The sequence below is a fragment of the Bos grunniens genome, chromosome 23 (genome assembly GCF_055505025.1).
Source record: "Bos grunniens cultivar Pamir isolate PY7600 chromosome 23, Bosgru_T2T1.0, whole genome shotgun sequence".
Lineage (NCBI taxonomy): Eukaryota > Metazoa > Chordata > Mammalia > Artiodactyla > Bovidae > Bos > Bos grunniens.
Window position 1 is genome coordinate 7,921,075 of NC_141187.1, and position 21,772 is coordinate 7,942,846.

At 48.1% G+C, this 21,772-nt stretch overlaps 1 protein-coding gene across 3 annotated transcripts in view; it reads right to left on the minus strand.

The window, feature by feature from the left end:
- The window catches only part of LRRC1 (leucine rich repeat containing 1), a 135,605-nt gene that overhangs the window by 2,881 nt on the left and 110,952 nt on the right, over positions 1-21,772 (minus strand). For all 3 annotated transcript variants that reach the window (XM_086371053.1, XM_086371055.1, XM_086371054.1), the window contains 5 exons: positions 21,284-21,402; positions 19,709-19,792; positions 9,027-9,142; positions 1,211-1,383; positions 167-303 (listed from right to left, as the gene is read on the minus strand). In XM_086371053.1, the coding sequence (XP_086227179.1) occupies positions 167-303; positions 1,211-1,383; positions 9,027-9,142; positions 19,709-19,792; positions 21,284-21,402 (629 nt within the window). The remainder of the gene's footprint in view (positions 1-166; positions 304-1,210; positions 1,384-9,026; positions 9,143-19,708; positions 19,793-21,283; positions 21,403-21,772) is intronic.

The following is a 21,772-nucleotide window of genomic DNA, read 5'->3' on the forward strand; positions in this document are numbered from 1 at the left end:
GAAATATCTAGCTTTTGCCTTCTAAAAAAAATTCTTAAATGCTGAAGGCAGAAAGGAGTAAAGACTATTTGAAAATAAGAGGGCTCTTTATCAGGCGCCACTCTCAATCTCAGAATGCGTTTCCATTTTGAGCATCCGTGAACGCCAAGCAGCCCGAATCCCATACCGTTTCGTTGTCGTCGTCATCCTTCTCATCGTCCAGAAACCGGATGGCGCTGACCCGGTTCACCGCCCGCTCGTTCCAGGCCTCTTCTGACACGTCGTGCACCAGGCTCTCGAGGGCGCCGCAGCGGGGCAGGTTCTCTGCCGGACAAAGACCACGTGAGCAGGGCTGCTGTGGCAAGGCGACCCTGACCCTGTCTTTCCGAGGATACCTAATTCTTTCTGAGATCACATCTGCTAAATAAGTGTTTACTATTTCATTTCAGAATGTCATCACGATTCCCAGACCACTTTTTCAAGATTCTTTCTTACACACTCACTTCAAAAACTTCCTCTTGACAGTGAGGTGGCTGCACGTGTGGGATCTGGTCCTTTTCTTGGCCACTCAAACCTACACTGTCCTCTTGGGGTCTTAACGTTCCTCTAACCAGGCTGGGGTCAGCGAGGTGACTCCATTTGTCCAGAGCCTTCTAGACTTATTCTATTAAAACCAGCTCTCAGCAAAGGGTTTCTGACAGCCATGCCATGTGACTATGAATGCTTTTTTTAAAGCACGTATGATTTACAAAACAAAGGTATAGTTACTCAAAACAACTCCCTGGCTTAAAAACGCTTTGCTGGAGACCATCAGTACTAATCCTCCGAACTGTCTGCATGAATTTTAAAGTGGAGTCGCTCAGTCGTGTCCGACGCTTTGTGACCCCATGGATTGTAGCTACCAGGCTCCTCTGTCCATGGGATTTTCCAGGCAACAGTATTGGAGTGGGCTGCCATTTCCTTAGGGACTCTAATCTCTTTTAGGAAGACATATGTGCATTTTCAGCCTTAGCTGGAATTCAAAACCAAAAGGCTATTTAAGGAATGCCAGGCGTGATACACAGGTATGAGCATGTGTTCTGTAAAGATACGGCAGAAGATTCCCAGGGGAGACCCACAGGAACCTCACAGCTGGGCTGGCCCGCAGCCCCGTGGTCGGGGAGAGGCCTTACGGATGGGCAGGAGCCGCTGCTAACTCTCGGGGTCAAGTGAACCCGGCCCTTCAATTCACCTTGGCAGGTGGGTTCAGAAGGCAGCTGAGGAAGTAAGACACAGGTGAGGATCTTCTCCCCGGTGGTGTGGTCGGTGTCCGTCTGGAACGTGAGCAGTGGCTGGGCCTGGTTGTCCGATAACCAGAGAGCCTTCAAGTTCAAAGCAGTCAGCGATAAAGGCAGGTGCGACAGCCTTGGTGAAAACACAGGGAGAGGCCGGGCGCTTACCGTCTGTGATTAAATCAAACCTTGTCCACACGGACAAAAATTCAGCAACTGCTCCCCGAGACTGGGCGCGGTGTGTGAGACGGTGTTCTGCTTATACTGAGATGCACTGTGCCCCCTTTGCCAGGAGATGCTTCGAGGGGTGACTGTGTCACCTTTCCTGCCATCACCTCGCTGGCACCTTCAGGCCACAGGGCAAAAAGATTAGGAAGTTACAGCACACACTGTTTATTCTCAGGCTAGGAAAGTGAAAGTCGCTCAGTTGTGTCCGACTCTTTGCGACCCCATGGACTATACAGTCCATGGAATTCTCCAGGCCAGAATACTGCAGTGGGTAGCCTTTCCCTTCTCCAGGGGATCTTCCTGACCCAGGAATCGAATCAGGGTCTCCTGCATTGCAGGCGGATTCTATACCAGCTGAACGATCAGGGAAGCCAGTTTCCATGTAAAGGTGGGGGTGGGGAGGTGGGGAAGCCAGTGCACTTGTGGAAGGACCCAGAAGCCGAGTCCTTCCTGAGTCACAGTCAGCGGGGCTGCAATGAAGCCACGGGATTGCCTGGTCCCAGGCGCACCTGTAAACCGGTATGTGAGGGAGGCTGGGATGCTGAAGAGTTTAAATCACAGTTAAAGATTACAAGCGTTTTTTTCATGGGCTCCACTTGCTCTCTCCGGGGAGATTATTTTAGGCATTCCATTTTAGACTTTAAAGTTTCTGAAAGCTCCCACTTCTCAGACACCTACATGATCATTAATTTCCACCTCAGATTGCTTCAGTTTCAAAGGGGAAGGTATCTATTAAAGCACTTTAAAAACTGTAAAGCGATTCCTCAAGATTAGTTTTATATTTATGTCTGTACAAATACTTGACCAGTGAAATCTATTTAGTGGAAACTCTTACCAGAAATCAAATGTACTTGGTACCTGGCAAAGGCAACTTGCAGAGAACATCTCAACCAGGGGTGATTTTGCCCCCAGCGGACACCTGGCAACTGCTAGAGACACTTTGGGGGAGGCTTTTTTTTTTAATTTTTGTGGCCTCGCCATGTGGCTCGCGGGAGCTTAGTTCCCTAACCAGGGACTGAACCTGGAAGCAGAGTTAGAACCCCTGGGTTGCCAGGAAAGCCCCTGGGGATGCTGCTGTCATCTAGAGGTCACGCTCGGATGCTGCCAAACATCCTCAGTGCACAGGACAGTCCCGCGACAAGGAACCTTCTGGCCCCAAACGGAAGGGCGCCGAGTGTGGGGCTGTGGTAGAAGTCAACGCTTTACACACGTCACTAATTCACTCTGAAAACACCCAAACCTCTGCAGATGCCACAAATTTAAGGTTTAAAGAACCGAAGGTTATACCTGATCAAGTATTTTTACTCTAAGGATGGCTCCTTGGATTAAATGGTGGTTCCACCTGAGAAGTGATTTCTTAAGTTAGATAAAAAATAAGCTGATCACAGTATGTTATCTACAATATGACACATATTTTCTTCAGAGAAATTTCTGGCCCATTAGTTCTGAAAGACATCACATGACAGTGTGTATCCTGGGGTTCTTTCTTCCAGGAAAAAGTACCTCTATCTCCACTTAACATACATAGAAGAGCCACCTAACGTCTCATCAACAGATTGATACTGCCTTATCAGATGCATTCTGAATTGACAGACTTATGGGAAATAAACTAGAACTCTAGGAAGAGCAGTTGGACTCCAGTAGTATAAGACGAATCCAAGTAAAACGTAAGCACAGACCAGCTAAGTTATTTTAGCGGATGAAGTTAAAAATGACCAAAGAAAGCAGCGAGAGTTTTAACAAACTTTCTGTAAGAAGAATGAATACATTTTCGCAAACACCTTCCCTTGTCCTATTTATGGAGGTGAGAAAATATTTTCTTTTCCTAATCGTCCAGGAAAGGCTGATCCACCCCCACACATGCAAGGGGTGTGGTGCTGGATAAACGTAGGGAACCGTGCCCACAGGGGAGTGAGGTTCTCGAGTCAATGCCATGAAACCTACCTATGTTAAAGGACCCCGAAAAGACTCCACGTGGTGTACCTGCCAGTATTTTACTAATGACAGTCAAACTGGGTGGGAGATATGTGTTTTTAAACCCCAGAATCCACGCAGTGCAGTGACGTGCATATACCATAAGGATGCCTGGGGCAGGGGTGGGGAACTGGGGGGCACAGCCGCTTACAGCCCCAGCTCCCCTTTTTCTGAGGCAGTGGTTGGCTTGGAGGTGGCCCGAGGTGGCTTGGAAGTGAAATCTCTGTGCTTATTTGTATAAGCTTCAAACGATCTCTCATCTGCCTAAATGCCGTCACACACATGTTAAACGCAAGGAAGCTGAAGACACAAAGCAAGTATCTGCCGGACGCTATGATGGGGCTTTTTAAAAAGAATACCCTATTTCACTGCAGGTGCTTAAAGGACATCAAACCCTCTTTCATGTCATGGAACCCAAGGATAATTTCTTTTCAAAATTTGTCCCTATTTCTCTTTTAAAAAGGAGTTAAGCTAATATCCTCTGGAATATTTCAAGGCCTTGGGCAAGAAATCTATAGTCAGCATCTCTACTTTTAAGAGCGGAAAGAAAAGAATAAATCAAGGCTCGAAAGCTGGCATGACACGCAGGTACTGAAAACACGGTCATCGTGCCTTCTCGGGCTAATAACTGGCTTCCCAGCGAAATGCTAAAGCAAAGGTACAAACGAAAGGCAAAGCATCAGTAGCAGCTGCTGAGGATGACAAATCATGTCATAAGAGCTACAGTAAATCACTAGACTCCACAGCAACAGGTCTGAAAGTCACATGCCACCAAGCCAGGGAAGACGGACACGGGGTCTAGCACACAGGTTTTCCTGCAAAGCACCAGTGTACCAGCTTGGATACGGCTGCGACCGGCCGAGCACACGCCACACACACGAGCCCGTTCACACGTGTCTTGCGGACAGAGGTGTTCCCAGTGCAAAAGGGGAAAAAAAAGCCTCCGCTCCCTGCCCAGTCTGCAAACAGATTCTGCGGGCTGGGCGGCCCTGCACTGGCGCACTGCAGCCTGAGGGGGAAGACGCACGCTGCCCTGCTTCTCTGGGTGAACCAAGTCAGACACAGGCCAAAGGCAGAGTTTAAATATACAAAAGCTGTACTGTATTAAATATATATAATATTATATACATATCTTTTCTATTTTTTAAAGTATATATATGTATATATTCCCACTTTCCAGCAGAGTTAATAATATATTTTTGGTTTATTCTGGTACTTTCCACTCACTACAAGATCAACATGAGAAGCCACAGCCCCATTTGTACACATCACCATGTTCCATTTAGGACCACATCCCCTAAATAAATAAATAAAAAGCCTACAGCTACTATTTACAGCAACAGTACAAGGACTAGAAGAAATGAACAACCGTATAGTGAGCTTCTTCTTTTTAGGTACCTCAGTGACCAGTCCAGCCTGAAGTAACCTTCCCTACCTCTGATTAGGACTTCTTTTTTTAAAGTCATTCAGTCGTGTCCAGCTCTTTGCGACCCCATGACCTATACAGTCCATGGAATTCTCCAGGCCAGAATACTGGAGTGGGAAGCCTTTCCCTTCTTCAGGGGATCTTCCCAACCTAGGGATCGAACCCAGGTCTCCCTCATGGTAGGTGGATTCTTTACCAGCTGAGCCACAGGGAAGCCCAAGAATACTAGAGTGGGTAGCCTACCCCTTCTCCAGTGGATCTTCCTGACCCAGGAATCGAACCAGGGTCTCCTACATTGCAGGCAGATTCTTTACCAGCTGAGCTGTGAGGGAAGCCCCTCATAGCTATGAGGAAGCTATGAGCAGATTAGGACAGCAGTTACTTTATCCAATTTATTTAACAACCAAATGTGGCTGACTGATTAATGTAATACTAACTTAACTGACAGCTGAATGGTACTTACAACTGAGCATTTCATCTGTTTCTTCCTACTAGAATTGTTAGTTTTAAGTAAAGTTTTCAAAATGTTTAAAGATACATATAGTGAGCGAACATAATCAGTGAAAAAAATGTCAACAGTGCCTAAATATCTAAAGTGAAAGAAAGCCTCCATAACCTTGGGTTTCCAGTCGTCCTTCGGGGCACCACTTCACTTTCTGGAGTTCTCCGCAGGCAAGACGTTCTAAAAACAAGAGCGGGATCACTGGGTGCCGGCCACACAAGCTCTCAGCCCCGGGCATCGCAGGTCGCAGGGCGGAGACGCAGTTCGTTCTCTAGCGGCTCAGGGTTCTGGCTACACTGTTGTGTTGCATTTTCTCTTTTAATATTTTTTCCAGCTCTATCGACAGGTAACACTTTGTAAACCTGAGGTGGACAGTGTGATGATTTGATGCACTTACATATACAGTCAGTTCTCCGTGTCTGAGGATGCAGGACTCACAGATACGGGGGTCCACTGTACTGTGGCATCTAACCTAAGGAGCTGCCCTTGCAGGCGTCTGCCCCTGTTGGTACCCTGGTCGGGTCCTGAAACCAACCTCCCCAAGGATACAGAGGACAACGACATTGGGAAATGATTGCCTAGTAGGCTTAGGGTCTCCATCTCCTCATACAGTCACCAGTGAGTGTGTATGCTGGAGACATTTAAGATGGACTCTCTTGGTACCTCTGAAGGATACTGTACAGTGTTGCTAACCGCAGTCATCTGCTGCATGTTAGACTCCCAGAGCTGCTTCACCTGCTAACTGGAAATGTGCGCCCTCCCGCATCTCATTTCCCCACCCACTGGCCCCTAGCAACCACCACTCTATTCTGTCTCAACTTGTTTAGATTCCACAAATCAGTGAGATCTCACAGTATCTGCCTTTCTCTAACTCATCTCACTTGGCAAAATGCTTTCAAGGCCTGTCCATATTGTAAACTGGAGAAGGAAATGGCAACCCACTCTGGTATTCTTGCCTGGAAAATTCCATGGACAGAGGAGCCAGGTGGGCTCCAGTCCATGAGATCACAAAGAGTCAGACACGACTGGGCACATGCTGTAAATGGCAAGATTTCCGACCTTCTCACAGCTGAGTAATATTCCACTTCGTATGTATGAATATGAACACACAGGCACACACCGCATCGCCTTCACCCATCCGTCCGGCGCTGCTGGCGCTGTTTGCACATCTTGGCTACTGTGAATAAAGCTGCAGTGAACACGGAACAGGAGATGCCTCTTTGACATCCTGCTTTCTTGTCCAGAAGTGAAACTGCCGGGTCATACAGTGGTTCTGTTTATAAACATTTACTGAGGGAAAATCTCCATGCTGTTTCCCACAGTGCACGCCCCAACTTACATTTCCCCAGTACTGCACAGGGGTGCTCTTTTCTCTGCCCACACGTCTTACCTCTTGTCTTTTTAATAAAAGCCATCCTAATAGGTATGTGGTGACACCTTATTTAGTCTTTTTAACTTAATTTTTTTGGATCATGAAAGTCAAAGGTACAAACTATCTTTCCATTGACAGCCCTGGCTTGCGGTATTTCGCGTTAGTAGTTCTTTGAGGAAGATGCTCAGGTACCCGATTTTGTGTGCTTCGTGGACAGTCCCCTGGGGAAGAAGCTGAGAGTCAGGGGCCTCTGTGTCCTGGGCCCACATGGCTGATACAAGGCACCTCCTCTGTTCCTGGACCCGGAGGCTTCGTGCTTTCGTTTCCAAGTGGCACTTTAGCATTATCCTTGCTGCAATTTTTCCTATCAAACGTGTCAAAGAAGGTTTCTAGGAACGAACGTGCAGGGCCCCTGTGCCATTTGCTACTTTTATACGCTTGGGAGGACAGACAGACACTTCTGTGGTGTTTAGTAGGACTTCCCATGGTGTGACATCTCTGCAAGCTGAAAAGCTGACATGGCAGCCTCTTTTTTATGAGCTTCTATACCAATACTTTAAATAAGTAGTCATTAAATACATTTAATAAGCTTGAAATCTGGTTATGAATCTGCATATACCATGGCCTAAATGGCACACTTAACCCGCTCAGATGACAGCTGTGGCACTCAGCTTTTTAACTGGGTTTTCTCCACCCTGGCCCAGGCGTAATAAAAACAGAACTTTCCCTTCTTCTGAGAACTGGAGAACGGGGACTTCACTGGTGTAAAAAGCAGTTTTTAGACACCAGAGTCATCTTTCTGCTTAAGAATTAGTCATGAAAATGCATGCTCTCCAGAGCAGCGAGAACCAGGACGGGTCTGGAGTCCCTGGGCTTCTCCTGCTGCAGGGAGAGCACAGGAGGGAGGGAAGGGGGACCTTCTCATGCTGCACGTCTCCTGGGGGCTCAGTCCAAGCAGAAAGTCAACATCCAGCTCTAACTAATCCCGAGATCCCAGTCACCAGTGAGTGGCCTTAAGAACCTATCATGATGTCCTGAAAGCATCAACTTTAATATGGCGAGCGTTTCTTGAGGCCATAACTCATCACCAGATTCCCCCGCGTCCTGCTATTTGTTTAGCTCTGCTGCCCACGATCCATTAGCAGGAGTGAAAAATTGCGGCCCGCGCCCAACCTGCGAGCAGCGAATCAGTGAGGACGCAGTTCCCCAGACACTCTTCAAGTCACCGGCATCTACCACTTAGGACCACTGACCATCCTCCCCCCGGCCCCGGCCCATCTAACACTCTAACACCCCGTCCCCCACCCTCTGACACTCGAAAGCATTGTTTAAATTCCTCTTGGCAATGAAGCCTGTGACATCAGGCACTTTGCAGTGGCCTGCCAGCTATTCTGCAAAACTAACATTTCTCATGTTTTCATTCAGTTAACAAATATTCGCCAGGCATCTCCTAAAGGCACAAATCACAATGAGACGCAAACCGTCACATGCACTTTAGGTAACTTGAGCTTTCGGAGGACCGCGGGCAGGTAAACAGGCAATGCACTGGGATAATCCAGAAACGCAGACCCAGAGAGAAGTCTTCCCAGAGAGGGGCATGAGGGAGAAAAGATAAAGGTACAGAGCCAGAGAAAGGGTCGGAGGTGGGAAGCAGAGCCTGGGTAGGAAAGTGCAGCGATGTCTGCAGTGATGAAATCAGCTCAGAATGCTTGAAACTACTGCACATTGCAGGCTGGTGAGCATGCCGTCAGGCCTCTGACCCAGAACCCGACAGACTGGCGGCTCTAGGTTTTTTAGACTATGAAGCACTTGGTAATTCTGACATCAGCTATGGATCTTCTCGCCAGCAAAGCGTCTCTGAGTACAATATTGTCCACAAATTCAGGGGGTTCAGAGTCACAGGTAGAGCAGACCAAGACTCCCAGCTAAACTCTAGCTCAGACTCACTGGAGCTCATTTTTCAGATGAGGAAACTGAGGCCCGTGGTGACTCATGGAAGCCAGCTATAAAAGCCAAGACCTAGGTCTCCCCCCACCTTCCACTAGGGTACCGCCAACCAAGACCCACGTCTCCAGCTGCACCCACAGTACCCTGAAAGGACTCCAGGCGCCGGCGGCCCTGACCTTGTCCCCTCCACGGGCTCCATCACTCCAGCTCCCAGACTGAGAGCTTCCGGGCCTGGCTCAGGCGACCCATCAGTACACGCTCTACCAGGGGGAGTAAAGCGAGATGGCCGAGGCTGGGCTGGAGGGCCGTCTGCTTGTCTCGGCTTACCTGTTCCCTGCCACGTCGAGGACGTGCAGCTCGGCCGCCCGAGACACCTCCGCGGGGATCCGAGTCAGCCTGTTGTCACGCACGCAGAACACCGTGAGGCTGCAGCAGCCGCCGATCTATGACAGGAAAGAAACACGACAGTTTTCCAGGCTGTTCTGGGACACGGGGATGGGGCTGGAGGGTCTTGTTCATCAAATGGCATGAAACGGATGCACAGAATTCTATCCCGTGACGATTCAGTCTCGCTGATGACAAACTGTGATCAACTTAAATCACACGAAACATTGAGTAACCTGACAAAAATCTCTGCAGAACATTAAACATTCACGTTCTCAATGAAGCCAAGAAAATAAACAATACAGTTCAAAAACTGCATTCTGAACAGAAAGCCATTTTATCTTTCAAATATGTTAACCAGATGACATAGTACAGACACATATACAATTTGGCAATGTGGGAGTTTAAGATTCTAGGTTGGAAAAGAATATGAAAAAGCGTAATTATATATATATCTGTATGTATAACCGAATCACTTTGTTGTACACCAGAAACTAACACATTGTAAATCAACTATACTTCAACAAAAAGCTTAAAAGAAAAAGAATACTAGGTTTTAAAAGTTAGGCGAAAGATGATACATACACACACACACACACACAGTTTTCAAGACCTGCCCACTATATTAACTTCAGTGTTCCAGTTTATTTTAAAAAGAGAAAAAAGAGAGACATCTGAGAGATGATTCACGGATTACTACCACAAGTCTCTGAATAGCTTTTGGTCATTCACAACTTAATTTGATAAATTCATTTGCCTTTGACAAATGCAAAATCAACCATTTTTTAGCAAAAAGTAAATTCGGTCGGCTATGACCTAATAAGCAAACTCTGGAAGACAGGGAAGGACAGGGAAGACTGGCGTGCTGCAGGCCATGGGATCACAAGGAGTCAGACACGACCTAGCAACTAAACAACAGCAACATAACCTACTGCTAAAAGCATATGTCAGTATCTGCACCCACCAAATCCAATTCCCTATTATTTAAAGTAACCAACTCTAAGGTAATTGAGCTTAGTATGAGTCTGGTCTTCACAAAAGAATTCACTGCCTCTCTTGAATAAGCTGGCTGTGGCTTCTACAGACAGGAAAGCTGAGCCAAGGGGGTGCAAAACCAGCTCGTCCTAGACACAACAGCCCGCAGGCCTGGGGCCACACTCCACTCTCCAACCAGGCGCTGTCCTGACTCAGAGCGGCTGCTGTGGAAGGGCTCCTGAAGGGACCTATTGATTCCAGCCCATGGAAAAGTACTCCAGGGCCTCCTGCCACAAGAGGAGCAAGACACCTGGGTCTTCATCAGTGTCTGAATATACCTTCTGCCCTTTTCTATATTTATCTCTGTGTTAAATGTATGTTTGGACCTTAACAGAAGGCACATTTATGAAACTGCTGCATAATTCCTTTCATGGACAACTTATTATATCTTCCCTCAGGAGTCAATATAAAGATTTTGAAATACTATATTTAACCACAGCACGTAACCGTAATGAATGTATAAGAAAACATAGAGGAAACAGGACTAACATTCCTCTCTGATTACCTGGAAACACCCAGGTATGCTTGATTCTCAGGATCTGCATTTCCCATCCCAGAAAAACTGGTTTGCCCACTGTCCTCTACAAGACAGTGTGGACTGATATTTCTCATCACACTGTTTCTTACAGAAACACCCTTCTGTCGTTTTCGAATTTTACCGTTCACCCCTAATTAGCAAAAACATTCTCTAACCCAACACCGCCGTCCCAGAACCCCTGGTCCACATCAATCCATTGCCTTCCTAGTCCACACAATCCTCTGAAAGAGAGTTTGACAGGCTGTTTAATTTGCATGTTTACATGTAATCAGGGCGCCTGGCCTCCCATCTGCCCTCAGTGGAAGCCCAGCCACCAGCCAACGTTCCTCATGAAGGTACGCTTACACGCTCGCATTTATTTGTTCACCTACTGCTGAGAGGCTGTGGCGTGAAGCTGTCATCTGCTTCCATGTGCAGCAACTGGAGACCACAGAACTCTTTTCTCTGGCAAGAATCTCTATGTCTGATATAGTGCAGATTTTCTGTCCTAAGAAAGGCGTCAGCATCTCCCGGGGGGCAGGCGTTCTTCCCTCCCTTGAGGAAGGGATCAGTTTTCCTCAGGTGCCCAGGCACCTTGGGAAAGGAGGTGGATCAAAACCAGGGATGCCCTGGAGCAGGCGAGGAGTGAAAAGACAGAGCCCCCCTGATGAATCTAGGCGACCCCAACAAAGACTGACCCACAGGGAGGAACGCCCACGGTCACCGGGGACCCCCCTGGGTCTGCAAGGAGGGGCAGACATACCGCATCACGCCCGGCTCTGAGGCAGGGCTCCCTCGGACGCTGGGGACGGTGATTCACACGCAGGACCTGCCTGCTGAGGGATGAGGTACTGGGGGTGCACAGAGCTGAGACTGCATGGGGATCTGGTGCTTCGCTGGTGCTGAAGCCGCCCGCTGCCTGCACCAGCAGGGTCTCTGTATCGGTGGGGGGTGTTCACAGTTGGATACACCACCACAACATGTCCGATTTGTACCACATGTATATACCATCTACTCCTCAACAATCATTAACTAATGAACGTGAGTCAGAGAGGGCTGTGAACGCTGTCCATGCAATAAAAGCTCTGCCCAAGTTCACACCCTTAAGGACTTTGGGGTAAAAGATGGGAAACTCGGAGGGTGTGTGCTACCTACGTGTTCATGGTTTGTGGTTTATTTTTTTTTTATTTCCCCACTCTAATGTCACACCACTGGAGAGGTCGAGGGAAGGAAGGCGGTGTATCCCAGAGCCTCAGGCGCCCTGGGTCCCCAAGGCAGGACAGTGGCCTCTGAGCCCCACCGGCGACATACTAGGGGAAGGATGACAACAAAGAGCCCATCTGGGCCAACGCGCAAGGGCTGCCTGATCCGGGAAAAGATGCGAGCACCCCACAGGGCCTCTGTCCAAGCCCCTGGGAAGGGGGGATGCGAAACTTTGGCTTTTAGAAAAGATAACTGGACAGTTAAAACCATGACACACAAGACGGGGCTCTGCACAGACGTCAGGGTGGGATGAGGGCACTGGGGCGGGGGGTGGTCTTTGGGGTCACACAGACCCACAGTGGGATTCAGGCTCCCTCCTGGGTCCTGTGGGTTCTCACGTGTTCCTTTAGCGAAAGTAATAAGCATTAGGTTGAAAGGAACCACCTGCCACAGCCCCTATCCTAGGACCTGGCCTGTTGCCTCTGCCAAGTAAACAGAGCTGGTGTTTTTCCGAGAAAGTCAAGTCCCAGGTCCGAGTCGGGAGGCAGTCCATGCCTGAGCCCCTGCCACATCGCTGGAACTTTACGGAGGCCGCCCCGCTTGGCCCTGGATGCCACAGAGCCCCTTGGGTGTCAGGCCCCATGACAGTGCCTTGGGGTGACATTTCTTGTGTTCACAGGACTGAAGAACTGCCCTGAGTTCAAGACTGTGCTTTGCAACACTCATGCAGTTTTGCTTTCTCTTTCGGGTTCAGGAGGTAGAGTTTACATGCTCCTTAGGGGTCAACAGGAAAAATGTCTCATCACTTAGGATTTCTGGGAAGCAGAGATGCTGTTTAAGGAACTTATCACCAGTGACATAGGAGGCTGACATTTTAAAACCCCTTTAACCTCATAATAGCACACAAGGATAACAGCACCACAGAAAAGAATACGAGGGTCTGGACTTGGGCTCCCTGAGAATTACAGAACGCAGCTGAGGACACTCACTGTGCTCTCCTATTCAAAACAATACTACCCTTGACCCTCTGGCGCTGGTCTGACCCATCTCAAGGAGATGGCCCCTGCAGATCACGGAGCAAGCCTTTGCCCAGATCAGCTTTCCCTGAGTATCAACTGCCTGCAGGTGACAGCTGGGGGAGACCATCAGACAGATTGCAGGACTCAAGGAGAAAGGCGGTATGAGTCACCTTTGCCCATATCCTGCCCCGAGTGGAAAGGAACTTCCATTTTCCTTCAGTATCTTCCTTTCAATATACTGTTGTAGCAGAACTGAACCCATACTTCACCGGCCAAGAGGGAAAATGTACAATAAGCAAAATCGGGTCAAAATCCCATTGGAAAAGAAATAACATGATGTGTGATTTTAGAAACCAAAGGCTATTTTTGCCTCTCCCACCATCATCTGTAGCTTATTATTGAAATGCTCCCCACTCCAGAAATATCTTGGAGACCGTGTGGTTTGGGGACTCCCTGAGTTGCTGGGCCACTGACATCAAAATACCCACTGACAGCGACAGTATTCTCCCAATTATACAAAGTAACTTAGGTGACTGGAAAAATAAAAACCACATACACACACACGACGGCGTGATGAGAAAACAACTCAAACCAAATCCTGCCACAGAGGGATAATCAACCTTAACATTCGGAGGTGCCAGTGCCAGGCATCTGTGGTTATAAACATGCACAGCAACAGAATTAGGACCAGCTATGATCTTCAGCACCTTTGTCTGCATGCCGGAATGCCTTCCCACCCAAAACGGCACCAAGAATGCTTTCCCACGTCATTAGGATTCTAACAGGATTTTTACTGACCACTCAGTTATTTCTTTCTACAGAAGGATCACAGATTACTTAGCACATCACCCTTTCAGACATTGCTTATTAGTTCTGCCATTTCTTTGCTGTGTGACCCTGGGCAAGTTACTTAACCTCTCTGAATCTCAGCTTAGAACTCTGTTGGATGCAGAAGATTATTTGCCTCTACCTAATAGAACCGTTGTGGAAATCAGACAAGAATTAGCCTGAAGCCACCTGGCACATGCCAGCTGCCCCTATACATGCTAGGCATGGTGCTTGGAACATGTTAGACACCTCTGTGTACATCGGGAGAAAAAAATCTTGTGCATGCCTCTTAGCGTACACTCCTGATTGCTGTCTTAGGATAAATTCTTACAAGTCTAACAACAGAATCAAAGAGTACGCACTTTCTTTACGTTTTTAATAATGCTACCAAATTCCCTTCCAGAGATGCCATAATAATTTATACTTCCATGATAACAGGCACTTCCTGTACTCTCATCAATATTTGGTATGTTATTCTATTTTTAAAATCTTAAACATCTGATAGATATAAATGCTTTGATTAACATATTGTTGTAAATAACTGTTATTGTTCAGTTGCTCAGTCACAGGCTCAACCCATGGGTTGGGAAGATCCCCTAGAGGAGGGCATTGCAACCCACTCCAGTACTCTTGCCTGGAGAATCCAATGGACAGAGGAGCCTGGCGGACTCCAGTGAATAGGGTCACAAAGAGTCAGAAAGGACTGAAGCGACTTAGCATGCACACTGGTTGCTGTTGTTCTGTCGCTCAGTCCTGTCTGACTCTTTGTGACCCCATGGACTGTAGTACCCCAGGCTTCCCTGTCCATCACCAACTCCTGGAGCCTGCTCAAACTCATGTCCATCGAGTCAGTGATGCCATCCCACCATCTCATCCTCTGTCATCCCCTTCTCCTCCTGCCTTCAGTCTTTTCCAGCATGCTGGGAGGGACTGGGGGCAGGAGGAGAAGGGGATGACAGAGGATGAGATGGCGGGATGGCATCACTGACTCGATGGACATGAGTCTGAGTGAACTCCGGGAGTTGGTGATGGACAGGGAGGCCTGGCGTGCTGTGATTCATGGGGTCACAAAGAGTCGGACAAGACTGAGAGACTGAACTGAACTGAACTGATCTTTTCTAATGAGTCAGTTCTTCATATCAGGTGGCCAAAACACTGGAGCTTTAGCTTTGCATTAGTCCTGCCAATGAATATTCAGGATTGATTTCCTTTAGGCTTGACTGGTTTGATCTCCTTACAGTCCAAGGGACTCTCAAGAGTCTTCTCCAATACCACAGTTCAAAAGCATCAATTCTTTGATACTCAGCCTTCTTTATGGTCCAACTCTCACATCCATACATGGCTACTGGAAAAACCATAGCTTTGACTAGACAGACCTTTGTTGGCAAAATAATGTCTCTGCTTTTTAATATGCTGTCTAGGTTTGTCACTAGCTTTTCATCCAAGGAGCAAACGTCTTTTAATTTCATGGCTGCAGTCACCATCTGCAGTGATTTCGGAGCCCAAGAAAATAAAGTCTGTCACTGTTTCCACTGTTTCCCCATCTATTTGCCATGAAGTGATGGGACCAGATGCCATGATCTTAGTTTTCTGAATGTTGAGTTTTAAGCCAACTTTTTCACTCTCCTCTTTTACTTCATCTAGAGGCTCTTTAGTTTCTCTTCACTTCCTGCCATAAGGGTGGTGTCATCTGCATATCTGAGGTTATTGATATTTCTCCCGGCAATCTCAATTCTAGCTGTGAATAATGATTTCACATTAGAAACCCATTTCAATTTTTTTCTCCTGTGAATCACTTACTGGCTTCTGTGGGGTTTCTCTGCTTTTCTTTCTGTCCACTGTTCTAGAGTAGGCACTACTCTTCTCGGATGTGAAATAACTTCTAACAGAGTAAGGAAAGGCAGCCTTCACATGCAATGTTGTAAAAGTCTCCCTGACTTCCAGCTAGCTGTCTTTATTTTCACAAAGATCAGAAATCTCATCTTCATGTAGATAAATCCATCAACTGTTTCTTTATGACTTACTTCATCTTCCAAATATACAATGCCTTCTCCATCTTGAAATCCAATGGTCAGCTTTCTTCTTTTTTTAATTTTTAGGTTTTGTCTTATCTCTTTTATTTATCAATAGTTCACTTTATATCATGGGAACTTAATCTAGAAGAATTTTAAATTGTACTAAGAATAATACTTTAGCCACCTGATGCAAAGAACTGACTCATTGGAAAAGACCCTGATGCTGGGCAAGACTGAAGGCAGGAGGAGAAGGGGACGAGAGAGGATGAGATGGTTGGATGGCATCACTGATGCAAAGAACTGACTCATTGGAAAAGACCCTGATGCTGGGCAAGACTGAAGGCAGGAGGAGAAGGGGACGAGAGAGGATGAGATGGTTGGATGGCATCACTGACCCGATGGTTTGAGCAAGCTCCAGAGTTGGTGATGGACAGGGAGTCCATGCTGTAGTCCATGGGGTTGCAAAGAGTCAGACATGACTGAGCAACTGAACTGAAGAATTAGGAAGGAAGTTATCCACAAAATGAATACTCTATCACCATGAACCTTTCTGAATATCACAACAAAATCTGTGGGTAATTGATGTTTACAGATTGCCTGTTAGAGGAAAAGTTGTGATGACTGATCTGTAAATCCTCCCTTGTCTTATTTCACTGGACAGGTATGATGGCATGAGAGTCACCTCCATTTTGACTTAATAGAGAAAAAAGACCAAGCCCTAAACTTAGGCACATGCACAACATCTTCCAGGCAGAAACCTTTGTGGTCAAGGTTACTTAAAGGTAAGAGGTGGCCGGAAACGTATCTTCATATGCGTGATCACACATTCACCAACGTCCTGTCTGTCCGCAAATCACGCTACAACAGCCTCTTCCGTCCACCAAAACCAGGATTTTTTTAAGGGAACTTCCTTATTGCAGAAACATACATACTTGAGCAATACGATGAGGGGTAAAAGATGCAAATAAGTGACCTGAAAAATTAGAAGCATGCCACATGTAGCAAATAAAGCGAATCTAGCCTTCCCATCGGAGATAGAATCATGCCAATAAACTAGAATCGGGTGAAGGCAGGTGAGCTGCCAAGTTATGCCTTTCAAAATATCTGAGTAACTTTAGATGTAATTCACAGAAAAGCATTCTTTTGAGAGAGAATAACTGGAACAAATCTGACAAACACATAACAAAATTAGGTTCCAGGCCATGCAGTCATTCACGAAAAGAAAAACTGAGTTTGGAGGAAAATGTCCAACGTTTTACAATGAAAAGCGCATAAAGTGCTCAGCCAATCTGAATCTTCATGCATGTGAGAAGCAGAATGGAAGCTGGAGATGCAACTGTGGTCTGAACAATACTTACAAGATGGCAAGTTTACCCGACTTTTCTAAATATCCAAGCAGCTAACAATTAAGAAAACAAAAGACATTCATTGATTTGCAAATGTTTACTACACGTGACACCACAGAACACAAACAGAATCTATCATTGTGACCCACACAGTACAAACATCTTCCCCTCAACCATGTGGGGGAAAAATGCAAATAAATGCTGCTATAGACGAAGGGACTGTGCTGTAAAACTGACAGTACGTTACGTTACCAAATGGGAAAGAAAAGACAAAGACAGAGAAAGAGCTCACAGCGCCCCAGACCAACGGCCACTAATACAGCTATGGCTGGGGACACGTACACGGGACTGGTTGGCACCGTCAGTCTAAATGCGTCATGCGTGAGACAACTGTTCAAGAGGAAGCAATCACGTCAGAAGAAGAAGAGAGGAGAATCCAATCAGGAGAGTGCAGGATTTGATGGGATGGTATCAAGCTTGGAGGCAGAGAACATGCGCACGCACGCACGCACGCACGCACGCACAGCCCAGACCAACAAAGGAGACCCAGCACAAGGTGAGGGCCCCTCCGTGGTTTGTCGGCCCAGTCCACGGGGCAGCACTGCCAATTTCTGCAGGGTCACCGAGCTGGGATTCACAAGCAGAACTGGGACACATCCCAGTCTGGGAGCTGAGTGTGAGCGGGGGTGAAATGGGCAAGAAAGGAGCCAGTCCCCGGGGCCCTAAACAACTGCCTTTTTGGGCAGCGGAAGGAAAAGGCGCAGACTCCATCCCCTGATGAAATTCCAGATGCCAGGGAAGCATCATAATTTCATCCTCTCAGAGTGAAAAAAGGGCTGATGCTAATATGACGGGGACAGTTTACAGAAAGCAATTCCTCACGTTCTTGTCTACAACGTGTCCCTTTGAAAGACCGGATGCAGAGAGGGGCAGGGATGCGGGGACCTTGCTGGGGATTAACGTCACACTCGAAAGTGCTCTCTTCAGGGTCTACTGAAAACTTTCCTCAAATGCATTAATCTTCTAAGGTGTCCAAACTGCACTTCCTTTACGCAACCAAGGGGGCTGCCTCATGTCAAGGTCAAGAGGTGAAAAGGTGGGGTTCCATCTCTACCAGCTGAGCGGCCAGGCTTTTACGGGCTTGGCCGTGGGGGACACATCTGCAGTCTCTTCTCCAGACTCCAGCTGCGGGAGCCCCGGCCGGAAAGCTCTCCCTGCCTCAGCTTCCCCGTCTATAAAGCAGGGAGATCCAGATCCTCATGGCCTCAAAAGCGGCCGTGACATTCACTGAACAAGCAGGACAGCGCCTGGTCCAGGGCCGTGACATTCACTGAACAGGCAGGACAGCACCTGGTGCGGGGCAGCCACTGCGGAGGGAGGGCCTGGATCTTTTGTCCTTCCCTCTGCCTGTGCGTCTGACCTACACCCACCCACACGCGCTCTCCCACCAGAGTACAATCAACACCAGCTCTGTCCTTCAGTTTATTGCTTTTAGACTGGAACCAAAATGAGGATTTAATGAGCAGAATCTCTTCCTTGAGTCCCAGTTTAGCGAAGATGGAGACTTAAGCCTTTGCGCTGGAAACAGCTTTACTTAAATGTTAGGATTCCCATCGTGGCTGTGTGAGAATGCGGTCACATCTGTAACAAACATCCCTATCCTTCCGCTCAGGAGCACCGGCTAACGCACCCAGGGAGAAGCGGGGCCGCTGAACCCCCAGACAGGGACGGGGGAGAAAAGACCAGGCCAGGTGAGATGCCTGCAGGAGCGGCCGGGGAGCGTCAGAGCCCCTCAAGCGCTGCTGCCTGGAGAACAGCTCTGAAATGACTACAAGATGGGCATTGACAAGGGTGGAGCAGAGAAGGAAGCAGGAAGCTGCTCCCTGGGGACCACAGCGCAGGAGGCCACACCTCCTCCTGTGCGGCCAGGCCGAGCGGCTCAGCAGCTTGCTGTGCGGCAGAAAAACAGCGTCTTACTCTTTAACAGAGACCAAGCTCAGTGTGACCCATCTTCAGGCAGGTTCTCCTGGTTCCAAAGAGAAAGACAGCCTTCCTTTTAAACAGCACCCCGGAGGCCACCTCGTGCGACCCCTTAGGGCTTCCTCCCATTCTCAGTTCCGGCACCTCCTTGGATAAATGCCTCTAAATCACACAGCCATGCCCACAAGGGGTGGAGGCTCTCTTCTCCAGCTGGGAGCATCCACCAAAAAATCTTAAGAACCGGGCTCTACCTTCCCGGGCGTCCGCCTCTACGTGGAGGGCTCCCTCTCATTCTCCCAGACATGAGCTTCTGCCCAGGAAGACTGTTCACTGAGACCCATCTTCACAACTCCAATGGCTCATGGGAGGGCTTACCTGCTCACTAGACCCAATCACCCCCAAAGCTAAAGTCCATAATCACCCCTTCCTGTCAATGGTCTTGCTCTTCTCCTAGGCCAGCCCCCAAACGCCACTCTCTCTGTCCCCCTCCGAATTCACCTTTCCCAACTCTCCCCAACGTTACTGATGGTCATTCTTTGATACAATTCCTCCGACCATCTCTGGACCCACTGATGAGAGTTCACACCTTTAAAAAGCAGCATATAAGTATTTGACATCTGTGATCCCTTGTGTATCATTATTTCTTTATGAATTATTATATTATTTTCTTAAAAGCACATACCTCTTTTGGTAAAGACACTAATTTATTTCTGTCTGCATTCAAGTTGCTCAACTTCTTAAGTTTTCCAATGCTCTTAGGTAAAGTCTGTTAAAATAACATTTTTGTTATTAACACATACTTTGGACATGGCTCAGAGTAAAACAGATAAAATGGATCTTTTCAAGAACTGAGAGGGTCTAATCTCATCCAGCAAGACAAGTCCTTCCTCAACAGCAGGTGTTTGTAATGCTCACTTGGGGATGTGGCATCTAATATTTTGCATTTTTGTAGAAATGAGAGTATGTTTCAATGAAATGAGGTTAAAGACACAGGCCTGGGAACAGGGAAACACACAGTAAAAGAGGTAGCGAAGGCCCTTCAAGTCAAGGAAGTGAAATCTGCACCCCTGAGATCCACCCCTCCCTGCCCGCACCTCTGAGAACCGCTAGTTTGCAGATGCCTGTGGGGGCCGGAGTGCAGGCGGTGGGAGCTGGAGCTGGGCAGGTGTGTGTGTGTGGGCTGGGGGGGGGGGGGGGGGGGGGGGGGGCGGCCGGGGCGGGGGCGGGGACCACCCTGGCTGGTGTGAGCGCTCCGACCCTGCAGGAACCAGCCCTGGGTCCATGGGGAGAGGAGGATCTTCAACCCTGATGCAATCCAGGGGTGAACGTCACTTTTCTAACTGTCACGACTACCATCTGTAATTCTAACGGATTCCTTCCAGAAACAAGGAAGGAGCCCAGTGTCCTGACTACAGGGGGATGTTCCCAGGCCCACACCAGCTCCGCCTCCTTAACCCACTCTTGCTGTCTTCTTCTGCTCTGCTCCCCAGAAGAGCATTACTTACTCCTTTTATAAAGAAAGGAGAAAAGGGGAGAAAGAGGTAAAAGGAAAAGTCGGGTAAAAACTAAAGTGACAAAATGAAGACAGAGAAGTGGAGGGAAAGGCAGGAAAGTAAACCAAAAACAAAGAGGCTACAAGGCCAGGACAGGGGGAGCAGGGTGAGCAGATGGGGCGGGCGGCGGGAGCAGCAGCGGGCAGAGAGCAACCGCCCCAGAAACCTGCTCTGCAGGCGTCACCCGGAGGACGGGGAGGGCCGGTCCAAGCCCGGGCACCTGCTCTGCCTCACCCAGCTTCTTGGACGGGGTGAGATCAAGGTCAGAGCTGTGCTCTGGCTCCCCAAAAGAGCATCCCCCACCCTCAGTGCCCCCAAGGCTTTCTGGGTCCAGCCCCCATCCCCTCCCCTCCCCTGCACTCACATCTGCTCCAAGAACCAGAAGGACACCATTCCCACTGGCCCATCCTCAGACACGAGCAGAGGCACTTCAACCAGCAGGGCCGGTCCCCCTGCCTCCCTTCCCCAGGTGTCCAGGCCAGTGCCCGTACCCTGAGCGTCACGATGGGGCGCAGTCTCTGACGGGGGGACCGGGATCATCTGCATGTCCCGAGCCTGCTTCTCAGGCCCCTTGGTTAGTTACAACATAAGGGGACCTCCATCTGGTCCACCCAAATTACAAATATGCAGAAGCGACCCTGCAAAGCGTTGCTGACGCGGAACCCACACCATTAATCTCCACCTGACCCTGGGGCCACACTCACCAGGAGCCGATTTTCTGTAAGAACCAATTCCGTGAGGCTCTCACAGTCTCCGACTGCCTCGGGCAACTGGGTGAGTCGATTCTGATCCACCTTCAAGATGGACAGTTTCTTTAGTTTTCCTGTAAAAGGGTCATTTAGGCTCATTAGTTATCACTGTTTTTCTGGTCACCACTTGGCATCTCCCCTCTGCTTGCTGTTTGGAATTTCCATTCTCATTTGGTTTCCTCACCCAGCTTCAAGAAATTGTGCTATTTGCATTTAGAGTACAAAAGGTTGAGAGTTAAAATCATGTGTTCTGTTTGTCAGAAACAGTTGGCAATTAATGGCAAATCATTTAAAAAGTTGCTACCTAAAAAAATCATGTCAAAGCCCATAGATTTTCATGAAAAAACAAAGAGCTGGCTCTTGATGGAGCTTCAAGAACAGGAAACGTCTTGTATACAGAGGAGAGACTTTTACGTTACCCTAAGAATCATCCTGGCTCAGATG